The sequence below is a fragment of the Crocodylus porosus genome, unplaced genomic scaffold (assembly GCF_001723895.1).
Source record: "Crocodylus porosus isolate Cpor-Errol unplaced genomic scaffold, CroPor_comp1, whole genome shotgun sequence".
In the NCBI taxonomy this organism is placed as follows: Eukaryota; Metazoa; Chordata; order Crocodylia; family Crocodylidae; genus Crocodylus; species Crocodylus porosus.
Genome location: NW_017728906.1, coordinates 41,717,316 through 41,743,050, shown reverse-complemented (window position 1 = coordinate 41,743,050; position 25,735 = coordinate 41,717,316). Strand labels below are relative to the sequence as shown.

General features: G+C 40.6%; 1 protein-coding gene across 1 annotated transcript in view; it reads right to left on the bottom strand.

The window, feature by feature from the left end:
* Nucleotides 1–25,735, bottom strand: part of BACE2 (beta-site APP-cleaving enzyme 2) — a 76,229-nt gene that overhangs the window by 35,382 nt on the left and 15,112 nt on the right. The window contains 1 exon segment of the mRNA XM_019528964.1: nucleotides 8,463–8,551. Within this exon segment, the coding sequence (XP_019384509.1) occupies nucleotides 8,463–8,551 (89 nt within the window).

Below are 25,735 nucleotides of genomic sequence, written 5' to 3'. Positions count from 1 at the left end.
GAGCCCTGCGGAACCCCACTGCCCACATCCCTCCAGGTTGAAAATGACCCATCCACCACCACTCTCTGGGTGCAGCCCTCCAGCCAGTTGGCAACCCATCTGACTGTGTAGGTGTTGATACCACAGTCCCCCAGTTTCTTAATGAGAACGGGGTGAGAGACAGTGTCGAAGGCCTTCCGAACGTCCAGGAAGACTATGTCCACTGCTACCCCTGCATTTAAGGATTCGGTGACCTGGTCGTAGAAGGCCACCAGGTTGGCCTGACAGGACCTGTCTCTAATGAACCCATGCTGGTTGTCCCTAAGCATAATCTCCCCTGCTGGCCCCTCGTGGATATGTGCCAGAATAATTCTCTCAAAAAGCTTACCCAGGATCGAGGTAGGACTAACTGGCCTATAGTTCCTTGGGTCCTCCTTCCTCCATTTTTTGAAGATGGGAACCACTTTGGCCCTCTTCCAGTCCTCTGGCACCACACCAGAGCACCATGAGTGCTCGTAAAGCCATGCCAGGGGTCCCTCAATAACCTCAGCCAATTCCCTCAGCACTCTGGGGTGGAGATCGTCCGGACCAGCTGATTTGAATACATCCAGTCTCTCCAGAAGTTCCCTGACTAGATCCTCCCTGACCCTTGGCCTAGGTGCGCCTCCTCTGGGGCCTGATCTGGTCTCTGCTCAGGAAAATGGAGGCAAAGAAGTTGTTAAATAGGTTAGCTTTGTCATCTGGTGTGATGAACAAATTTCCTAGCATGTTTTGCAGAGGCCCCATGTTACCCAGTACCTTCTTTTTGTCCCCTATGCATTTAAAAAAGGACTTCTTGTTGTCCTTGATCCGGGTAGCTAGTCCCAGTTCCATTTCCACCTTGGCCTTCCTGACTGCCCCCCTGCATCCCCGAGCAACCGCAGTATAGTCCTCCCTGGTGATGGCCCCTCCCTTCCATTGGGTGTATGCCTCCCTTTTAGCTAGAAGACATTCCAGGATTAAATCTACTGTGTAGATTAAATCTACTGTGCATTAGCAGTAAAATTAGTCTTCCTCACATTAAATGCTACTGAGCTGAATTAGTTTTCTGCACATTAAGTGTCTCATGTAGACATGCCCATTGATCTATAGTTTCCATTTGAAGATGAGTGTTATGTTGGCAACCTATGAGTCCTCTGGCACAGGGGTTATTTGTAACAATAGGTTCCCTGCTATTCCCATAATTCTGCAGTTTCACCTTTGCGTTCCTTAAGAATTCTCAGGTGAATGTCATCTAGTTGTAGTGACTTACTAGTATTTAATTTATTGATTTGTTCTGAAATTTCTTCTGTTGCCACATCAACGTGGTCCAACTCTTCAGACTTATCTACTAGGAAGGATTGATCTGGCATGGGAATCTTCCATCTTTTAGTTTTCTTATCATCCTGGAGCTCAACTTTTACCTCCTGGTCTTCTAATGGTCTCATCAGTTCTCTAACTGGCTTCCCACTTCTGATGTGTTTTTAAAAGTTTTTATTATTAATTTTAGCATCTTTTGCTTGACATTCCCTCAAATCCTGTTTTGGCCAGTCCTCTTTTGCTTTTATACTTGGAGTGCCAGAGTTTGTCAGCTTTTCTGTTTTCCTCATCTGTGTATGCCTTCCATTTTTTGAAGGATGCCTTTTTGCTTCTAATGGCCTCTTCAACTATGCTATTAAACCATTCAAGGGTTTTATTGGTTCACTTGGTACTCTTTTTGATTTATGATATAAACATTTCTTACATGGTCTAATACAGTATTTTTAAAGAGCTTCCAAACTACTAGCAGGCCATTTACATTTTTTACTTCACCTTTAAACTTCATTCCAATTAAATTTCCTCATTTTTGTGCAATTTCTCTTCCTAAAGTTTGATATCAGTGCAGTGAACTTTCTTTTAGCTTACTCCCTCCTGCTAGATTGTCAAATGTGATTATGTTATGGTCACTATTACCGAGTGGCTCACCAACATATCTCTCTTGAAACAGGTCCTGTGCGTTACTTAAGATTAGGTGTAGAATTGCTTCTCTTTTTGTAGATTCCAAGATAAGCCGTTCTAGAAAGAAGTCATTTATCACATCCAGAAATTTTAGTTCCACATCTTGCTGTGATAATGTGTTTATCTGGTCTATGTGACGACAGTACTACAGTATATTCTTTTTAATCAAGTACAAAATTTCTAGCCACCGGATGTCTATGTTAGTTTCCTTTCTCGTAAGTTCTTTATACTGTTACTGTCCATACTATCCTTAACATACAGTGCCACTCCTTTCAGCAACATAATATAGTCTGACAAAATGCAAACAAGTACATAAATACCAAGTACTCTACATGCCTTTTTAGGCTCCAAACATGGCTGTCTCCCATGCTCTGTGGGATTTGGACCTTAGCCAGTAAGCTTGCATACTGTCTGGAAAGCACCTTGCAAAAACTAGTGTTATTGTTCTGTTTATGAAATGAACACAGATAAAGAACAAAAGCAAGAACAACCTGTTTTACTGAACAAAAATAATTCCTGTTTGGCTTCAACCAAAACTGAAAGTAAATTGTGATTTCATTGAAGTCAGAACAGTCTACTGCCCTGCAGATCTAAAATATAGACCTTAATATACAATTTGTCATTCTTCCTTTGAAAGCATGGGATGGAATAAGCAGTTCCACTGCTGGAGTGCTATAGGGATATCTGTCCAGTACTTAACTTGGCCATGATCCATCTGTGAATCCCCTCCATAATCTCCACTCACCCCTACTACTCCCCAGCCATAAAATAATGCAGGATCCTGTTAAGGCCTTATATTTTCCATTGCACCAAATCAATGTCTAAAGAAGCTCAGTAACAAGAGATAAGAATGATAGAGTGAGCAAGAGACTCAACAAAAATTTGTTTCTACATCTCCCAAAGACAAAGATCTCAAGATTCCAAGGTGACTGTCTGCCTAGCTGCCAGCTCCTCCATTAATGCAAACAAAAGGGAACCAAAACAAAACAGCAAGATTCCTCCCGAGTCTATGCTAGGGTATAAGCTAACATTTAACTAAATTAACTAAGGTAAAAGTCTAATTTAGGAGTGTTCTTGGGGAAAAAACTACAATTAGTCGAAATACGATATTTAACCTGTGAACTGCACACACAAGTAAATCAAATACAAAAACAGTGCAAAGCCAGAGTGTTTACTTCTGCCTACTATCATATATTTTTAGTACTATGTCAAGCGATATTACTACCCCATAGTTTTAGACATCCTTATATGGAGAGTTAAATTTGCCTGCCACATTCAAGGGATGATCAAACACATATCACAGTGGAAACCTTTGTTTTATGACAATAGGCTTGGCTAATAAAATCAAGCTGTTAGAGATTGCTTAAAGGAGAAATCCAGATGGATTTTCCATATGTTACCAAACATTTTTTTTTAAATAATCCTTGTTTTTTTAAAATTAGGTTAGGTTAAGAGCTTCTCCTCCAGGAATTCACCTGCCAGAGAACTTGTATGGAGGACAGCAAGTGTTTGTAGTCACCTCCTGGGGTGCTATAGACAGCATATTAGAAAAGAAAGGATACTTTCAGGGCCTTTGCCTTTCCACTAGCTAGAGCAAGGGGAAAAGTTAGGCCAGCTCATTGGCTCTGACCTCCCCCCTTAATATTTAAGCTTGCTGAGGCCTCTTCCAAAGCTTGTTGCTCTGGATATCTGTCTTCCCTCCCTTCAGTTGTAACAAGTGTGCTTTGTTTTTTCTAATGCTGAGAGTCAGATGTGTGTGATGAATTCAACTCTTGTATGATTGCTAATTGCAAAAAGGTAACCAAAATGTAAGAATTCAGGAAGTTTCAAAGAATGCTTGCATTCGAAAAGAAGGAAGTGGATAGTATTCACACTCAACTTTCAGATGACATTACGTTGTCTGTGTGTCCTCCCTCAGGCATGTTGGAGGTATGTTACACACCTCTCTAAAAGGTCAGCACACAGCAGCAGCAAACAGCACCTCCATAACTGAATTTGACTGAGATCTTAACATTCTAAGAGCTGATAGCAAGATAGTTGCTGTTTACAGCAATGAATATTTATGCATCATTAAATTTGTGACATATTTTTCATTAAAAACACAATAATTAAGATTGTAGAAAAATACTGCTATTTTAAAAAAAAGTCTGTATAAGCCTGAAGAATTTTTTTTTTCCTTTTAGCCAAGCCAGAGCTTACAAGAGGTTTATGAATGCTCTTCCTTCCTTCTCCCCATCCCATTATTTTTCTTGCTTCAGAGGCAGATGGGTTAGCAGTTATAAGAAAATATAAATTAAAGGTTGCTGTGGCTTGTGGCTACTGTCTAGCGTAGCTGACAAACTTAAAAGAGGTTAGCTCCAAGAGGTAGATGATGCAGGGTTTTGCTGTGGGATGCTCTGCTTGCTGATGTTGCTGGGGGAGATCTGAAGTCTTTGCAACTGAGATGTCCACCCACTTGATAGCCTCCACCATACAATTCCTCTTTAACATTGAAAAGAGAGACGAGGTCAGGGTTAGACTAAGGAAGGTCTTTCCTAAGTGGTTTAGTTATATAAATAATACTAATCGTTTTAACCCATGAGTGAAGTAATTACAAGTTTGGCAAGAGAGTTTTTTCCTTTCTTTGGGGGTGAGGGTGGGAAAAGGCAGCCAATGTTTCCATTAATAAAAGCGGCCTGCTGTTTAAATCCATCTCACTTGTCTATCACTCATTCACCTGCCTAAGCAATGATGATATAATCTGAAATGCACTGTTAAAAACTCTTGTACTTCAAGTAAATTATTTATGGAAAAGTAGCCCATTATGTTCACTAATAAATAAATAAATAAATAAATACATACATACATGTGTGCGTGTCTGTACATACATATATACATACACACAGTGCACACGTGTGTGTATACACACACACACGCATGCATGCACACAGCTACTTTTCCATAAAGACAGACAGACTTCAAATGGCATGAGAAATGAAGTTCCCAGGTTCCCAACCTTCTGCCCCTCTCTCCCTGCTTTAAGGGCATAATAAGTTCACTTGCAAAATACTCAAATGGTTTCTACCCCATTAAACAGAAGAAATTCCTACTACCCCACTTCAAGATTGATGAAGCAGAACTTGATGAACAACAAACACAGTAAGCTAATACCAGCTGAATTTTTCAGAACTGAGACTACCAAAGTACCTCAATCCCTGCCCTGCCATCACGTGAATCTAGATACGCAATTCTCAACCAGGGGTCTGCCAGATCACGAGATGGGAAGAGATAAGCAAGGTGTCAGGAAATAAGCAGGTAAGCGGAGGCTCAAGTTAGTCTCTGCCTGGATGATACCCCAATCCTTATTGCCAGGCCCCTCTGCAAGAACATAAGCACTATAATAAATTAATTAGTTTTTTTTTAATTGGGTGCCACACAATTCAAAAAAATGAGGGAGGGGTGCCTCTACTTCAAAAAGGTTGAAAACCACTGTTTTAGGTGGTATGGAGAATGTTAGCAGTTGAATACTCAAAGTGCTCAAATATCAGATTGCAAAGTTTGCTCGGTTTATAGCTAAATAGACTCATAGACAGGCATCAGACCTTTATGAAGGCAAAAAAACAACACAGGACAGTTTCTCAAAGACTTTTTTTTCCCCCCTAGAACACTCACAGAGGTCAGTCTTATAAAACCAATAATTCTGCACTATCTTCCTCAAGACTCCATAACAAGACAATTTTCTTGTCCACATAAAAACAAACTAAAGTCAAGACCTCTCACACATTGCTTAGCATTTTGATCATTTGAGTTAAATAAAAAGAAAAAATAGCACCCCAGGGCATTCAGAACTGAGGTACTAACACTGAACTAAGATTCTAACAGTACTCCACCTTAATAGTTACATAAAAATGTAACAAAATAAAATAAGTACTAATGCTTTTTGGAGATGTGGGGAGCATTTTATAACTTTGTTGCTGAAGTGTGCATTCATTGTCAATTAACAGAGGTAAAATGACCTAGAAGAAAAAATGCTGGTGTTGAAGCACACCAAATATTTGTTTCATTTTGAAAAAAATAAGAAGTGAAATGGTAGCCTCATTCAATTCCATAAAAGTTTTGTCACTGATTCCAGTGGGGCCAGGAGTCTATCAAGGGTATGTTTATTTGAAGTCTGAAGTATAAGGGTCCTACATATGAATGTCCAACACAGTTATAATATAAAAATTTATGCTGCATTATGAAGTTCTTGTATATTTGTACCAATATGTTTTTGTTCCTCTCTACAGCCTTTTCAGTGACACTTCCCTTTTGTTGCTGCTACCTGCCAAAAGTTAAGGAGGGCATATATAGAACACAGATACATGACTGCAAACTTCTGGTGCTGTATGGCATTTCTTAGGGGTCATTTCTGTTCATTAACTGGACCTGACATACAGAAGCCATGTTCCTACAAATACGAGAAGTTGCTAGGAAATGGGAGCAAAGCTGGGAAGGACTGGCTGATGGCCACAATGTCTCCATAATTAGTCCCCAGACAACTTCCTCTGAAAAAAAGAGTCCTTTGGCTACATTAGTCCATATGTAGAGAAAGTCCCCACTTCTCAGTTCTTTCTTTCAGACCAGGAAAGGCACCGAATGAAGCTCCTCTTCTCTTGTTAAGCCACCTGGAGATGGGTACAGGGACACCGCATACAACCTAAAAAGAGTGGTTTACTGAGACAAACTTCTCCCAAGCCTCCATGCTTGGGAATTACAAGGACTGAGGAACTCCTTTCTAGCACTCCATGGCACTTCCCAAACTCCATGCATGGGGTCTCTAGGAGGAACATTCCTGCCCCTTTCTCTGCTCCTAACCTTTGAGCCTTAAAATGATCAGCCATGCATCCTCCCAGTACCCACCAAACCCAGTGGTCCAGAAAGTCTCCACAGGTCCAAGCTGTGAAGCTCACAACCCTTTCCTAAGAAGTTGTTATCCTGCTCTTATACTATAACTCTTATTATATTTTTGGTGTATGTTCCGTGTTCTGCTAGCCAACATAATGGACATAGCACAACATATGCCCATTCTCCTCCCAATTAGATCAGTATGATGCTTACAAAAGCCCAACCAGTCTATCAAGGCTGACAGGAAGGCTGGGACTGCCCCCCTCTCCTTGGCACTGCGCTGAATACTCAGATGAATGCCATCTTCCACTACTTGGTCTTGCTCCACAGTAGATTTCAATAGGAAATCTTGTCCCCTGATTTCAATGCTCACCCTACTCAAAGCCCAGAACCTCTGCACTAGATGTCCTAGGAGCAGTCCAGTCACTAGGTTTGTTGTTCCTTTAGTAGATTTTTTGGGCTCCCCCAAATGCCTTATTTTTGGGGTTTCTGAGGAATCTCTTGTCCAACTGGTTTTACACCTACCAGAAAGATTCCTTACTTTATACAAAATCTAGCCTGCCAAAATTTGAGGATTTTGTAGTTGGTGTGTGCACATATGTACAGGGGGTGAGGGATTTATAATGGAAACTCTATTGCTGAGCAATTACTGTCACTACATAACACACCCCAATACTACTCAGATTAAGCACTATTTCATAGAAAATGCAGCATATACAATTGGCATGTAGGACTCTATACTTTTAAGTATTCGAGGAATAGTTTTCAAAGGCAAATGCTGGATTCTTCAGATAGGTTTTATTTCTGGAATAAGCCATGCAAAATCTCCGTTAAGGCTGCTGAATATAGAGTAGTCTTACTAACCATCACATTTGGCATAGAAATGCAGTTTTTCCCTCAATGTACAGTGCATTTTATGGGAAAAAATAGCTCAAATAAAGCAAAAATTACACATCTGAGATGTATGAAGAGGTATGAGGGATGGCAAGCATCTTCCTCTCTCTCAATCAAAGCAGTTTGGGCTATGTTCTTGCAGTTCAGTTAAAGATGGGTACAGCTACACCTTCTTGCAGCAGCTTACCTGAAATACTGAAATCAAGAGAAAAACAACATACTAATAGCAAAATGCGACAATGACTGAGCCTATTTCTCAATAAAGCTTATGGTAGTGCTATATTTGGTGACTAGATGTTCTAGCAAGTCATGCCATATTGAACATTTTTTGACAAAATGCAAAGTAAAAAAAAACCACAACAATTTGTTCAGCAGTTTTTATGCATCATTTCACTTCAACTTTCAGAATTTTTTTCAGGTTTTGTTGTGATAAGAATTCACTGAAGGCTGTATCAGGAGCAAAAAGATTTTGTCCAAAAATTTTTCACTGGATCCTAATTAGCCCTTTATTCTAATCAGCCCATTAAGGGAAGTAAAATACTGCTCAGCCTGGAGAAAGGTTGGTAAAACTCTGACCCTCAAGAAAGAAAGGTACACACCACAACCAACTACCAGTTGTCACAGGATCCTGTCCGCTTGCTTTGCTTTGCATTGTGGTTTTCGTACAGTGGCACTCAACCCTGCTCAAAGTGTGAGGAAAAGACACTTACTTTTCAGTATCGAAGTACGATGTAACATCAGGATTTGGAGCACCCGCAACTGCAAAATTACTGCTTCCAGTGTCAACCAGAATGTTCAACTGGAGAAAACAGAAAAGAAAGGTGAGGGGCTGCTTTCTTACTTGACAAATCCTTGAATCAAACACACAAGTGCTATCTTCAGTTTATAAACAGGTGAACATTGGTGAATACATACAACTACAGTATTTGCACAAAATACTGCTCTTAGCAAAGACATAAGACACGCTGTTATGGCCTTTCAGGTTGGCTCATTAATGAGAATTAATTAAAGAATTTCACTGCGAAGTGAAGGTAGGAAGAAGAGACCTGAAATACCGATATTCATGTAGAGAACACATTCAGTACTTTCCTTAAATTGCTTATATTAGCCAGGTCCATTACAGACATATCTTTCTTCTACATATCTAGGTAGCCTGCTGTGTGTAGAGATACACTTTGGTACTGTACCAATTGTACAACAGCAGGTAGAAGCTCTAGTCAGCTGCCCTTCATCTTTGTACAGTAAGCTTCAGGATTTTATAAGATCCTTGGGGGACCCCACTGGTCACAGGGCACCATGACGATTGACTTCTGTCAATTACAACCCTCTGGGTACGACCATGGAGCCAATTTCCCAGCCAGCAGATCGTGGCGGTCCCAAGGCCACAACTGGCCAGTTTTGCCAAGAGGTGATCATGGGATACCAGATTGAAGGCTTTTTTGAAGTCAAGATATATGACATCAACCTCCTCTCCTTGGTCCAGGTTGTTGAATAAGCACCACCACTACCATTTTAAAGCACGGGTACGCTTTTAAAGTAGAGCCGAGCCGAGTGGGGTGAGGGTGGATGGAGGCTGCCTGCTGTGGGCTCTGGTATCTCCACCCTGCTGCCTTTGCCTCAGAAGCCCCATATCACATCTCCTGCCTACTTAGCAGTGGGAGGCACAACTCGCAACTTCCACTACTACTGCATAGGCAGGGAGTGCAGGGCCAGCAGGAGGCTCCCGAGGGAAAGGCAGCAAAGTGGAGAGCCATCCCACCCACACCCCCTGGATGAGCTGCCCATGGCTCCATCCCACTCTCTGCCCCAGGCCCATACACTACCTTGGCTGGGCAGCTCCCCCAGCCCCACTCTCTCCCTCACTGTGGGGGCCCTGATCTGACCCTGCCCCTTTCCTTCCATAGACTCACCTGCAGGGAGCTGCTTTCCATGCTGCCTGGCTGCATTTCTGGCTACATGCATGCCCACAGTACCCCTTGTGTCTCACTCCAGGCAGCAGGACCCCTTGCAGGCTAGAATGCTGCCTTTCTGCAAGGGAAAACCTGCCATTTCCCAAGGGAACCCAGGCATCTGAGGGTCCCGGCCCCATGGGGGAAGAGGGAACCCAAGTGTCCAGAGCCCTGGCCAGAAGGCATAATTATCGGTAAATATTATTGGTTACAACAGGAAAAAAAAGAATCCGATAACCAATAATATCATTTCTCCTTTTATCAGTGCTGATCTGATAGGCAACTGTCATATCGGTATACTTCTAGCCTTTAGAGTTCGCTTTCAAAGCTTACTCTACAACCATGAAGGCCAGAAACATTTTTTTTTTCAAAAATAGCTGAAATACATTTACTTCATTGCAGGAACTGGGTGGGGCTTTAGGTAAAACTACAGTGCAACACTAGGTGAAGTCATGAGTTGACAACTTCACAGAATCAGAGTTGGAAAGCACTGCCAGGGTCTAACACCCTACTCAAAAATGCAGGATGTGTAATTTCTCTACAATTCCAGATGAATGACAGTGCGGCCTCTTTTTGGAAGCTTCTAATGAAAATGTCACAAATTCCCTGGGAAGTTTGTTCCTTACTGTTCTTATAGTAACAAAGACTTGTTTTTGATACTTAATTTAAATCTGCCTCGTTGCAGGCAGATTTAAACCTATTGTTTCATGTCCCATTCTCCGAGACAAGGTTGTCCTCCCTCTTCTATGTAGCAGCCTTTCAAACAGTTGGAAATGTTCATTTAATCTAACTTTCTCCAACTTAAACATAACTATTCTCTTAACCTTTCCTTGTACAACTTTGTGTTCCTACACCCTTTTAGCATTTTTGTTGCTTGCTTCTGAAGCCTCTCTAGTTTTTCCACATCATCCTTTGATTGCAGGGCCCAAACTGCAAGTAGTACCCTAGCTGAAGTCTAAGCACTGCTGGGTAAAATAGTACCATCACCTCCTGTGTCTTACATGCTACATTCCTGTTAACGCAGCCAAAAATTATGCTCTTGTCTGACAACTGTATGACCCTGCTGGCTCACATGGAGTTTGATCCACCAAAGCCTTCAGAAGTGTCTCAGTAATGCTACTGCGAAGCCAAACATTGCCCATTCTGCTTTTGTGCATGTCATTATTCTCCCCTGTGTAACATGTCACATTTGCCCTTTTCAAATCCATCCAAAGTTCGTCAAGAACTCTGATATGCACTTTACTTATAGCGATCTGCTGCCTTTTGCCTGCTTTGTATTAGTTTTCTTAGCTATTTGGTCCATTTAATTGTTAGAAAATGGCAAAGCAAAGCAATTATTGAGCGACTCTGCCTTCTTTGTGGCTTTTGCTAATAGATCTGTAGGATCATTCACAGTTCCCTTGGTCTTATTCCATCTGACATTTAAATTGAATTGTCTTCAACATCCGTTTTCAATGGCATATCATTTTTGTCTTTCCTGTCCTGATTTTGTCCTTGAACATCTTCGCAGCTCCTTGGTATGCATCCCTAGTGACTCACCCATCTTACTTCTGACCATGTTTCTCTTGCTTTGAGGTAAGCAATAAGTTCTTGTATAGACAAATCACTCCTGAAGTTCTTCCTACCACACTGAAATAGCTTCTTGTTGAACCTCCAATATTATGGTCCTAAGGAACTGTCAGGCTTCCTGGACCCCACTATGCTTCAATTGGTCTACCCATGGGACCTTCCATGCTATGGAGTTGATTGAAATCTACCCTTCTGATGTTCAATATTCCTCCTTTGCTAATTTTGTGCCTTTTTTTTTTTTAAATAATCGTAAACTTTATTATACTATAAATACTTCCTTCCAAGACTCTTGTCTCCTTCACATCTGCGAGCAATTTTTCTTCCTTTGTCAGGAGAAGAAAGATCAACCTGTTGGTTGCTTACTCAACTTTCTGGAAAAGAAAAGTTGTGTTCTACACATTACGAGCTTACTGGATATTGTGTGCTTTACTGTATTATTCTTTAAGGAGATATCAGAAAAGTTCATTCCCTATGCTGAATTCATTTCAACAATAGCATGAAAAGTTACAATGAAGTATCTACATTTTTGTTCTTTGCGGAAACAATGAGTATGTTTATAAAAAGGCTATAGCACTTTAGAAGCAACAAATGTTGCCTCACTGGGGTGCCCTATGGCTTTAATTAATTAGCATTTCTAAAGCAGTTGGTGATTCCTGACTGAGTGATGGGCACTATATAAATAGTACAAACTGTATGTAGGTGTTGCCTTGACATTAGTAAAATACATGACACTGCACACGGAGGAGGACTTTGTGGTATTTGTGATTTATTTAAAAGCATGCATGAAAGATATTTTAAAACACCAGAAAGGCTAGCATCACAGAATTCACGAATCCCTGAAAAAGGGCAAATTTACTGCCCACTACTGAGAAAGACAGCATTTACAATGTCTGGTACTCAAAGAAAAAAGAAAAACCTCCATAAAATTACAAAGAACAGTAAAGCACATGAGTGCAGCCCACTCTGGTATAACTAGTATTCACATGACAAACAGCTATTCAAGCTGACATTCCATATCTATATGCTTATGTATAACTAGACACAGACAGCCAGGACAGACACAGATCTGTTATAATCCTCACAACAGTACTAATAACTAGTGGATTATCTGGGGATGGGTTTAAATTACCAAATTGTCTTTTTTAGGTTTGAATTCCTATTATTCCCCTTACATCTCATCATTTAAAAAGTCCTTTCACATCAATATAATAGAGGCCTCCTCGTTGGCCAACTCAGACAAGTAGGGTAGGTCTACCAGGAAAAGTATTACACACTTACAGTCTAAGTACAGCCAGTCAAAAAGCCCAAGGCTGAACTAATTCAGTTTTTGCAAGTTAGTTTAAGCTGCATAGATTGAATCAATAAGCAAATGAACAGACATTCACTTTTGATTCTGGAAATGCAGTCACATGCCCGTACTGGCCCAGGCCAGAACACAGCAGGTGCTAAAATGCACCTCCCTCCTCTTTGCTTGCTCTACAACAAAGAGCTTCGGCCAAGGCTAGCTGCCCACACTGTGAAGGGGGGGGGGGGAAGGGAGAATTTGTAGGGGAGATGCAAACTTCCCAGGGATTCTGGGGGACTGTGAGTTAACTTGAATGTGGAGGGGATCTGGGACAAAAGTGTGATAACTGATTTAGGTTAAATCAGTTTAAGTCCGATACTACACCCATCCAGGTTTATCTTAAACTGGTTTTGGCCATTTTGAAAGCAGTTTATATGCACTGAACTTCTGTTGCGTTACAGATCTGAACCAATTTCTGACCATTTATACCATTTTGTGTGTAATTTCTGTCCCTAGCCATAGTGATCACTTCCTGTTGTTTGGGCCCCACTATCCAATGACCATCAAGCTTTGTCAGGAAGTGTCAGAGCAAGTTAAAGTTTTTGAGAAAGCCAAGATCAGAGCAACACAGTACAGGGGTACAAAGAAAAATTATAGGTTATCAAGACTGCCTAAGGAATACTGCCTGATCATGTGGAAAACATTTTTTAATAAACAACAGGTTTGTGTCCTTTTAGTTTTTGATGTATAAAGGAAAGCCTGAAGGGATTTTTTATTGTTTTTTTCCAAGTTCAATTTCAGGCTTTTAGACATTAAGCAGCAACCAAAAAGGTACAAGCCTAGTTTTGACTCTGAAGGTCACCTTTAATAGAGCTGTAGAACATACAATGCATGTTTATAAAGACACTCAGGCCTGCTTCCTATGCATATAACAATGGCAATTTTGATTAAATTAAGAATATCTAAACCAATGGCTGGCAATTTTGCCAGGCAAAATTTGAATGTAAATAATTTTATTATTTCTTCCCTACACCAAGACTAGATGCTGTTTTTGGTAAAGGAGCTACAAAATGAAATTAAATTCTATTAGAAAATTAAAAATCTAAATTTACCTAAAGCTGCAAACGTGGATCATATTTTTTTGTGAAGAGATGGAAAAAATCCCTATATACCATGCATTTTTAGTGTGTATATCAATCTATTCTAAAGTGAACAAGACACTAAAAAAAAAAAAAAAGAGCAATAATTAATTTTGATGGGAAATCAAATTCACTGTCAATACGTTGCATCAGTAGTTTGTTAATACTTTGTTTCAATAACCCCTCAAATCGTCCAGTATTTGGGTTGGACCCAACATCAAGTAGCATTTTCTGTATACTATTCTGCTTCAATACTTTAATACAAGACTTTAAATTAACTGTTAAACATCCCCTTTTAAGGCAATGTTTAACGGTCTATTTAAAGAGCTAAATAAACCAATGAAAAGATTCCTTCTAATATTGATCTGTCATCTTTTCGTTTTGGAAAAAACAGTATTCATCTGTGGTTTTCAGCCTTGTCCCACTCATTTGCGAAAACGAGTGCTGTCACTACTATGTCTCTATTGATAGGGGTTATCTACACTTCATGGCTGCTAAACATAAAGCTATCAACTACCCCATCTGGAAGCCACATTCTCCCAGTTACTCAATTTCAAACTTCCTATTTTTAGGAGTGATTGAGAAGACACTCATTCCCATTTTCATTGTGTGATGCCTGTTATTTGCCTGGGTTCTTGCCTTCTTTTACAGCCTCCAAGATCACCATAAATGCATTAAATAATTTTTTCTTTCAATTTAGACTTAAGTTAGCTGGCCAATTTCCACTCCCCCACCCCCCGCCAGAGTTCTCAGTAACTTCTAGTATGAATAAAAGGTTAATGTGCCCTCTCCACTTCCCCTTGCTGAAAGCAGCCTTGGTTTAACAAAACATATTTTTGGTCAAGTCCCAGGGATGGAAACCTCTCTCTTTCTGTGCTCCTCCTGTTTTTGACACTAGGTTAATGTAAATCACAGGCAAAGCAGTGTTGTATTTTGTTGCCCTCTGAAGGCCAGCAAGCTCTTAATCTACAGTCTAAGTGAAGATAAGGCATTTGTACTTTTTAATCACATTCTCTATGACATCACATTCGCTTCAAATACAACTGCTAGCTCATGAGAAGAAAACTAGGCTTTATCTTCACTAAGATTTTAATTCTAGTCAAAGGTATGCTTTTAACTCAAGTGGGGAGAGAGAGAGAAAGAGAGACAGACACAGATCTCTTTCAGGGAATAGGACAGCTACATTCTCATGCTGTTTTAAAAACTTGTTCTTCCTTGCTTTCATGATCCCTCTGTCCTGTTTTACATGCTTCAGGTAAAGGTTTGTATTCCTGCTGTATTTGATGGAGGGTGTTGCCAGCCGTGGCCATTTTCAAGTCAATTGCCCAAAGCAAGAAGCACTTCAGTAAATCAGAGCAGTTTGATGTATAAGCATCTGTTTCATGGATAAGCATCTATTTGAGCAAATCCTTTGCTTGTGCCAGGGCATGGATGAGATTACCTTCATGTTCCTTTCAATTTCATCACTCTACGAACCACTAAATATTTACTACGCAACATATAAACATTTGATCTTACTTTACCTTCTTTCTTAAAGTTTGTTCTACCCATCTGTAATAAACGGTATTAAAAGTAATTTGCTGAATAGCACATTTGAGAAGCAAAAACTGCTAGGTTTCTAGTTAGTGATTAACAACTAGAAATCATTTGGATAACACTTCTTGCTCTTTTTTTTTCTTTAAAGCTGGTTAATAGGTAGGAAAATTGCTTGCCAATTTAAATACTGCCTTGTTTAATGCAATGATTTCTAATGACATTATCAACCCATCTGATAAGAATTGCTTGCAACCATCATACAAAATGGGAAATGCACTCTAGAAACTATATGCTGTTTGACCAGTTGTTACGTGATATTACTGGCCTAGATTGTCATCAGGTTTTTTCAACTTTTCATTTATGGAAGTGAATGAATATTGGCTTTTTAAAGAAACAGAAAAACAGAGTACAGTAATTCTATTATCTGAAATCAGATAATATTTACAGTCAGATTTCTTAAGGAAAAAAGTTTAAGGCTTACTGTAGAATTTATTTTTTTTAAAGAGTTAAAGGAAGATTTGAGAGTATGCTTGGTGTGGAGGATCAGAGATACACATGAAAACCAAGAACATGACCCCAGGAAAAACACACTGCATGTAGAATGGAAGACAGCTGTATATAGCAGCAAAGTCTACTGCAATTTATTTATAGGCAAACAAGGCCTAAATAAGGGTTACTGTAACATCCAGCTAAAAAAGTAACAGATCCAGCATTTGGGGAGGAAAAAAAAAAAAAAAAAAAATCAGTTTTTCTTCATTTCAGGGTGTTCCTCAGTGGAACCTACAAAGTCATGATTCTGCTGTACTCAGGAAAGGAATCCACAGAACACATTGCATCCGTTTCAATTCTGGGGGGATAAGTCACCCCACCCAGCACTACAAAACTCCCTCTTGCAGTGCTGACTTAGGCCTTATCTACATTACAAAGTTTTGCCAGCATAGCACATCTGCTATGGGCATGAAAAGACCATGCCTTCTTGCTGACATAGCTACATCAAAAAATCCATGGCACAGATGCAGCTATACCAACCAAAGAATTAAACCAACAAGTGTGCTTGTGCTGTTCAGTGAAACGGCATAGCTAGGTTAGCAGAAAAAACCTGTCTAGTGGCATATGCTGATCTCTGCTAAGGAAGTCTGTCAGCATTGCTATTCCAGCACAGCTACAGCATTGGAAGCTCTGTAACAGAGACAAGCCTTAAGACTAAGGATGGACATTCAAAAAGCCTGAGCCTGAATTAATTCAATCTTTGCAGGTTAGTCTAACCTACAAAGCTTGAACCAATTTGGAGGTGGATAGACATTCCTGTTTCATTCCAGAAATGCAGGCACCTGCCTGAGAGGCTCAGGCTAGAAGCCAGGGGGGCGCTAGAGTAGTCCTCCCTTCCTTTCCCTTCCACAGGGCTGAGCTGAGGGGGCCTGACCAGGCCCCAGGAAGACACTGCGACTAGGGAGGGTTGCCCCCACCCTCCCACTACCCCCTTGATAACAAAGATTTTATCAGCTCTGGTATTATCAGCATTTAACACCCTGTTAGAAAACAAAGCCTTGTCCATTACAAGCTCTTCTTAAACAGCTTTTTCCAAAGGAAGGAATGCAGAGACATTACCAACTGAGATGTTGATTACCTCCAAAAGCCCTCACCAGACACTGTCCTATCTGCTTTACACAGTATTAGCTAGTATACCACGTGGTGGCAGTCTGTGCTGTGGGAAAGAGGAGGAAAGGAACTCTGCTTAAGCAGCGTGGTGAGAGTGTGGGGAAAGGGGCACAGGAAAGCCAGCAGACCCTGTTGTGCCTGGAAGTCTCTGCCAGAGATGCAGCTAGGGAGCAGAAGGGAGGGTGCAGCCCTGCTATGGAGTACAGAGCCCCACCCAGCCCAGAGAGCATGCCAGGATGCTGGGGATTGTCTGGTTCATCTTAAACCAGCAAGGTTTGCATAAACTGGTTTGACCCAAATCAGTTAAGTCTGATACTACATTCAACCAGGTTTATCTCAAACTGGTTTCAGCTATTTTCAGACTGGTTTATGTGCACCGAACATCTGTTCTGTTACAGGTTTAAACCAGTTTCTGATCACTTAAACCAGTGTGTGTGTAAAGGCTGTCCCTAGCCTAAATGTTCTCTCCACATAAATAACTAGACTAACACAGAAAACTGTTTTATGGTAGCTGGCAGAGAAGACAGGAACGAGGCCAGGACAGACTTTCATGGAGGTTACTAAGAAGGTGGGGTAGGTTGGCACCTAAAAGACTAAGCCTCCGTAGATGGCAGCCTACTTCATCAATGCTATGAAAGGACTTGCAGAGAGCAGGAATATTGAATAGAAAGGAATAAGATAACATAAAAACAAAGAAATAGCCAGCTTGTCCCCACAGCCATAGAAACTCTTAGAAGTCAATAATTTCCTGATGTGGTTTGTTAAAAGGGTGGTGCAACACATTCCACAAGTGTGTCAATGTTTGGTTAAGATATAGAGCTGTGCGTTTGTCTGCATTGTTATATGAGATAGCAGGTCAGCAAACCAACATATCCAGGAGAAGGATTGCAATATGCTAAGTGAGGGCTGACAACTCCAGAATAGTTCAAGTGACTATAGGAACAAACGCACAGTAGAATATTTTGGGTAATGGTTTAATGTAAGAGACACCTCATGGCAGCACCTTCATTTTAATCAAGACCCTACTGTTTATTGGTAGCATAGATTCTGAAGCATGCAGGACATCATCAACATTTAAATTAAGATTCAATTGCAATTAACTAGCAGTAAACCCACAAGTTGCCATCTAGTATCTCCAAGCGTCCTTTCCAGTGGCACAACAGCTAGAGTCTGTACCCCAGACAACAGTGGCTGGCCTGGCAGCAGGAGCTATTCTTGCGTCCCCTGTAAGTGGGTGCCCCGGGCTAGTGCCCTGGTGGCCAACTGCTCATTACACTACTGATTCTTTGGTTTATTGTGTTTATTCCATTGACTTTAATAGGGATTTCACCTCATACATATTACCCTGCCCATTCCCCTTCCCCAAAAGTACAAGCCTTCACATCTGCACAAGTCCTGAAGGAAGTCAGTGAAGCTCTGCCTAGCACTTGAGTATCATTATGGACCTCATAGCAGGATTAAGAGCTATGTTCATTTGCCTCCAAAGTGATAATCACTTGCCTTTGTTTTAAGAAGAGGGTTCATAGCATGAACTATGCTTTGCTATAGTTGATTTTCACTTAAGAAAAAATCCACCAAAATGATTATTGGTTTGAGGCATATACTTGGTAAACCAAATGGTAAACAGAAATATGAGCAACTGAATGGGGAACTAAAGTAAGCTTTTAAAACAATTTCTATAGGAAATGCTGTATTACAGACCATCATTTTGACAAAAAGGAAAAACTATTACAATTTTAAAGACAAAAAGAACACAGCCAATCAATTCTGGTAACAAAGCAAAATATCCTTTCTTCATTGTTGTGTTTTCCTTTCAGCCAATTCCTTCAGTTGTCTGAACATTAACATTCTTTCCACACATGCCATCTCATGTGGTATCCAATTTTTCTAGCTGAAATTTATTCTTGGTGTCCACATACATCCCATATCCCATCCATCTTATTCATGCTGTATGAACATGCTTCATTGCTGAAGATGAGTTATTCCTTGTTTATTTTAGAGGTATACAGAAAAATAAAAATAACCTAGCAACTTCATCTCAATTCCTTCTCATAGCACATTCTTTTTCAGTACTATGATGTTTTAAAAGCTGGTGCTACATCTCTCTCGAGTCATGGCACTCTAGCTATTCTTTCTAAGCTCAAGATTAATTTATTTTAGAAACATTTGTTTTTAAAAGTGACCTCAGAGAGACCCAAACACTCACTTTTGCAGGAACCGGTCTTTATGATTCAAGATTCCTCTCTCTAGCTGAGCAGAGGCTCTGATTCTACAAACCCTTGCGTCTGAAGCTAAAGAAAATGCTGCTGTGCAGTACCTCTGGCTTCACAAGTTAAACGATTACAGGTGCAGTATTGTTGCCACATTCCACTCTGTGAACATCTTCCCTGGCTTGCTCAAGAGCGTAGGCTGCTAGCATCTATTTGAAACTGAACTGTAGATTTTGAAGATGTAAAGTAATTATTTAAAAAGGAAAGGCCCCCAGCAAGACTCAAAATGCTGCTATTATTGTAAGTGGCACTATTTTAAAATTATGTTGATCTGATCAGAAGTTATTCCTACTTCTCTGTACACAGCCATATATACACATCAGAAAAGTTGCTCCGAGCTGTTGTATGTACAACGATACTAGTCTAGATGTCCTCATAACTAGCCATGCATGCCTGCATTTTGCGGCCTACTAACTTGCCCTCGTTACCAGTGATTAAGGATTTGAATTTTAAATATTAGGAGCCCTTTTTTACAAATCCAGCATAGGTTTAAATAACTTGAGATCCATAACATACCTGCAAACAGAGATACCTTTCCAAAGAAGGATGGACTGCCACATGTACATACAAATGACATTTATTTTAATCAAACAAAAAAAATGGACTGTTAAATTCCATCCTTACCCCTTTAAGTCTTACAATATTTGGCACTTGACTAAAAGCCTAGTTTTGAAGGGCTTTATGTAAGATTTCATTTAATTAAATAAGTTCCTTTTCCTTACGCCAGTGGCAAAAAGTTTGAAAGCTAGAAACAAACAAAACACTAAAACCAAAACTCTGGCTGCAAAACCTCAGAAGATTTTCCAGCCAATTTCAGGATTCTAAATACTTGTTGTTAGCAATACCGTAATTACTGGAACTGATCCTCCATTGATCATTCACCAGTGAATGACAATGAAAAAGCCTGAGGCTGAATTGATTCAGTCTTTGCAGGTTAGTCTAAACTGCAAAGATTAAACTGAGAAATAACTGGACCACATTTACTTTCGATTCAGGAAATGCCTGCAGTGCCTCAGGCCAGAAGCCAGGGGGCACTAAAGCATGGCTCTCTGGTGTGTAGCCAGCATGGACTGTATGTTTGCTTCCTCTTCCTGCTGCCCCTGAGGTCTCTAGGATTTGCAGTCCAGAATCATAGCACCAGGACTCTGCAGGGTTGCTCATTACTTCCTTTTATTGCTTCCAGGTACCTCTGCGATTTGTAGTCCACAGTTGTAGTCAGCAGTAAGTTTGAGCAGGGGAAGGGATGTTTAACTCCTATCCCTGGCCCCAGCCCCCAGCAACGGTTTGCCTAGTGCGGGGAGGGGGGGTAGTCCTTGCCTCCTCCCCCTCCCCTCTAAGCCTTTTCTGTTGAAGCAGACAGCATAGCCCAGCCCAGGGATGGAAAGCATGCTGGGAGACTGATTTAACTTGAACCAGTAAGGGGTCTGGTTTCATAAACCAGTTTGAGCCAAATCAGTTAAGTCTGATACTACATTCAACCAGGTCTGTCTTAAAGCAGTTTTAGCCATTTTGAAACTGGTTAATGTGCACTGAGGTTCTGCTGTGTTACAGGTTTAAATCACTTTCTGATTACTAAAACCAGTTTGTGTGTAACTTCTGTCCCTAGAGTATAATATTGCTGAAATCAGTGGGAGCTTTATGTGAGCAATGAATGCAGTAAGAGCCCCACTTTACTCTGAAATATAATTATATGGCACACCACATAGTGCCAAGCAAATACTGGATTCTTTTTGTGAGGTAGGTATTAGAAGACAGATGTTAGGTCAAACAAAACATGTTATTCAACCCCAAATGATTCCTTTCTGGGGGTTTCCATTTTAACATTTAATTTTAGTAATTTGTCTTTTGAAAAGCAAAACAGATACTTTGTCTCATTTTGATTTCTTAACCTGTACTTTTAGACAAGTTCCAAGTTTGCCGAGTTGTTTCAGTCAGCTTGAATTTACATTTTTTGGAAAAAAAATTAAACTGTAAAATTTCAGCCTGCTCCAATGTTTAAATTTGCATATATATTCTGTTAGCAGCAAGCGACTTACACAGAATACTCACAAAAATTTTTGAATTTGCTTCCTATCCCTCATCTTCCCATTACTGTCCTATTTTTAAAAAATAAGTAGAGAAGAAAAGTATCTGGTTGTGCGCCATTCAGAAATGGAAAAAAGTGGTTTAATATATTAAAATAAGATAAGTATGCATAAGTGCATTACAGTCTGTTATTTTTGTTAAAAATTACATATAGTTCAGAATTTCAATCTTCTGACATTTCTTCACTCCAAAATTAGCTACTAATTTATTTTGTAATGTCACTTTCTCTTCAGTTCCATTGTTCATTAGAATCACCAAGGAGCTTCTCTCCAAAAGAACTCGCATTTTCAGTTTGTGCCTATTCACTACCTAGCTTCAGAAGCCACCCTGCGTAACGGAAGTTCACCTTGAAATGGGAAATCAATTTCCAATCTTTGAAATCAGTAAGAACCAACTCATTTTTTATACTGAAAGAGAAAAAAAATAGTACTAATTTAACTCCAACATGCTCAAGATGAGTCAGTCTAAAAACCTCTCCATACTATGCCTTTCCAAGCACTGAGTTATTTCTCTACATTTGCAGCAGTATTTGGAAATAACAGAGTGAATAAAGGACAGCATTTCAAAGTGCAAACCAGTAATTTCAAGCAAAGACGACCTTTCAAATTGCTTTCCAGGGATGAAGAAAGAGTTCTCCCAGCCTGAAAGAACTGATGTTGCACTTGGCCTCCCTTCTGTCAAAAACACTAGGTCCAACCGTTTTTCATGCAGTGGGCAAAACCAAAAGCCATCTCCTCTCAGGAAAGCATCAACCTCATTCCAGAATTCCCAAATGAGCCCTACTTAAGAGCCATGCAAGCAGTTTCCCCTTGGTCTAAACTCTGTTTTCCAAATGAGAATTGCACTGCTCTGGGCCAATTCTATATTATTTACTAGTCTCAAATATAAAAGTTGCTCTCTTGAACTTCTAAACAAGCTTGAAAGCAGCTGTTCAACATCGAGAGAGAGATAGAGAGAGAGAGATGTCACTGGAATGATGGATGAGTCAAGGAATTGAAATGAGAAACATTTTGAAAAACAATTGAGCATTCAGCAACAAATCTGAATGCTCAAAAAAAGAAAAAACCGCACGGTAAATAAAAATTAGACTTACCCCCTTCTGTCTCTCAAGGACTTGGTTTTGGAGGCAAAGACTTTCAAAAAAATCAGTTTAAAAACAAAGCATGGAGAAATGAAAAATGAAAGGCAAATGGGAACATTCCTAGCCTATCAGACTAAATTATTCTTCTCAGAATAGCCTGTTCTGCAGAGGAAAAGCAGGCCAGTTCATTAGACTGTTGTTCTATCTGTACTTACTGGCTTTGTTTTTAGCAAGGTTTTAAAGCATGACTTAAAATAGGATGTTGAGCACTTACATAGCACTTTTTATGTGCCTTGCTGAAGTGTTTTAGAGGCATAGATAGACTGGGTAACTATTTTACAGGGGGAAGAAAAACATGTCAGGAGGAGTAATGACACCTGAATCATTCAAAGGCAGTGGACAAAAGGGCACTACAACCTACCCATCTAAACTTTCTTTGAGGGGTTGGGAGACTGTGCTACATTTAGGAAATGTGAGGCAGTGGTACTAACAAACATGCATGTACTGGGATCTTGATTTTTTGTTGGGGCCAGTAATTTCCTCTAGCTCCAAAATGCTACCTGGTTTATAGCCCAATTGACCAATAACACGTCAAGGTTGAATGAAGCCCAAAAAACTTAAGCTGGACTTTGTATGACACATACTTGAGCTCTGAAATCAGGTGTTCCGAAGGGTAGGTAAACACATTACCTCTGATCCTTGGAGAACTGATCATATAAAAGAGCTCAAATCAAAAATTTTTGTGATTTTCATGACTCCTTTTGTGAGATGTGATTACAGAATTGTACTGTTATGCTTTTCCTTTTGCATTATGAGTTGCTTTTTGGTATGTTATGCATCTTAAAAACACATGAAATTATGTAGTGTTCTTCAAGTGTCATAAGACAATGCGATGATGAAACTCTATGGGGTTTTCTACTCAAGAATGCAGCCTAAGCAGTTATTAGGAATGTGCTTTCCAGTCCTAACATATTTATAGTATTACCAAGTTACGGTGTGAGAAATTTTACCACCAAAACCTTCAGAAACTGGAGCCTAGAAGTGGTTAAGCAAAGTCAAGTTGGAAGCCCACCTGAGCCTCAAAATCCACTAGCATGCTTTAACATTGCTGGTCCAGTTTCTGTAGTCAGCATCACAAGATGGGATCATGCGACTAGCTGGGCCATCTGACTTTCCAGCATGAATGATCAGGCACCCACCCATTCCTAGCTGGATCAGTTGGGGGCAGCCTTCAGGCATGATCCAAAGCGAATTCAACCTTTGTAGCTGTAGCAAGATGTTTTAACCACCATGCCGCTGCACCTCATGAATTAGCAGGTACATAGGGAAAAACAAAAAAAACAAAACACCACACACTGGGAACTCAGCACAGAACAAGGCTGTTTAACATATCAATGTTTTCTTTATGTACTAGTTATTTCCAACAGTTTTATAAAGAATATTAAAAAGGGGTGGTTTTGATAAAATATGCAAAAGATGTGAATTTTATAAGTTCACCCTCCCCGTCTCCCCATCACTTATCAGTACACACACATACATGTTGTGGAGCCAGTAGCTCTGGGAGATGAACTGGCTTCTCTTCTGGCTCATGCATCAGAACTGCCAACCAAGTTCCACCATAAACTTTTACCACTAGGAAAAGTATGTAGTTTCACAGTGGGAGAGCGTTATTTTCAGATACCAGGTTGAGTTTGTAGGTTTAGAGTTTAGAAAGGTGACCTTTTGAAGTTCAAACTGAAGAACTTCACTGTGAGAGTCCTTGTAACAATACATAGGGACTTTTTCTGCAGTTTCCGCCCTCCTCTGCAGAGCATAATTCCACTGTAGCCTGTGAACAAAACTAGCCTACGAGATGAAATCCACCATGTGATGACAGTACCTTAGGTCTTCAGCAGTTTATTTATTGATTTGGTCATTTTTGCTTCCTGCAACTCCTGAGAAGCAGCACATCATTGTGCAATATTTGCAAAGTTCTAGACTGTGAGCTCTACAATGATTCACTAACCAGACACAAGAACAATAATCTAAAATAGTCTGCTTTATAAACCCAAGCAAGAAGGTTTAGTAGGGTTCACAAAGAACCATCTGAAAGTTAAGGAAGCAAAACTGTAACAAAAAATTCTTACATAAAAATATATTATTTCTTCTAATTCTGTCCTTCCAAGACGACCCTGATGACACATATAGCATACACCATATACTCAGATTACTGAGTCAGTTAAAGCTACCCAAATATCTAGACACAAGGGGCATTGGGGGGAGGGGGGAGAAAGGCTTAAATTAAAGCACCCAGAGCATCTTGTGTATCAGTATCCCCACCCTGAAAAATGGCAGTGGGGACACTGTAACTAAAGCTAAAACAAGCCTTAGTTAAAGTGCCCCCACCATCATTTTTCAGCACAGGGACACCAACGTAGGAGATGCTGAAGTTGCTTGAGTGCGGTAATTACCATGCTTCAGCAGGCTTAATTAATTGAGCCTGCTCCGATACTCTGCCTTGCTGCCTGTGTATAGGCACCCGAGAGTTCTGAAAGTTTGGTTAACAAAGTTTGGTCAGCAGTGTCTAAGACAGCTGGGATAGACATGCCAGACACTGCTTACACCCACTAGTTCCCAAGAAAAAGCCCTTTCTATCCACAGACAGGAAGAGCAAGGATCACAAGGACAATGATTCTCAACCAATGTGCTGCTGCACCTTGGGTTACCTTGAAATCCTTTCAAGGGTGTTACAGGGTATCATGCACTGTTAGGTGTGCAAACATGATTTCCAAAATAAACTCAAAAGTTGCAAATAAGAATTCATAGTATGAAAAAATATTCTTTGCAACAGAACATCTGCTTTTATTTTTCTGTACAGGCAGTCCTCAAGTTACGATTCTTCAAATTACAATGAACATCACAACATTTATAAATTGACACCCTGTTTCAATGTTCCAATGTGGGTTTCAACTTTACGATGCTCGATACAGCTGCATCCAGCTGGCAAGCCTGTTGTGGTGGAAGGGAAGGGGCGTGGGGGGCAGAACGAGGTCCCCCCTGGTGAGGGAGGGGCAGGGGCTGTGGCAAGCACAGCCCAGCTGGGGCCAGGATGGTGCAGGACTGAGCTGCAGCTCATTGACAGAGTACAGAGAGGAAAGGAGGGGGCCCCACTGCTGCTCATCTGGCGGTTCCTGCCGCTGCACCTGCCACTCATCTGGGAGGACATAGGTGGGGTGCCCCTAGATCTGCACGGGGCAGGGTTGCACCAGGCTGTGCTCCAGACAAGTAGCAGGGGCTATGGTGAATTTTTGGGTGGCTGCAGCCCCACATAGCCCCCGCTTCGCCACCCGTTCTGCTATAAATCGTGGCGCAACACACTTCCCCCGTGCCCTGCCACCGCTCGCCCACCCAGTGAGGGTGGGTGTAGGATG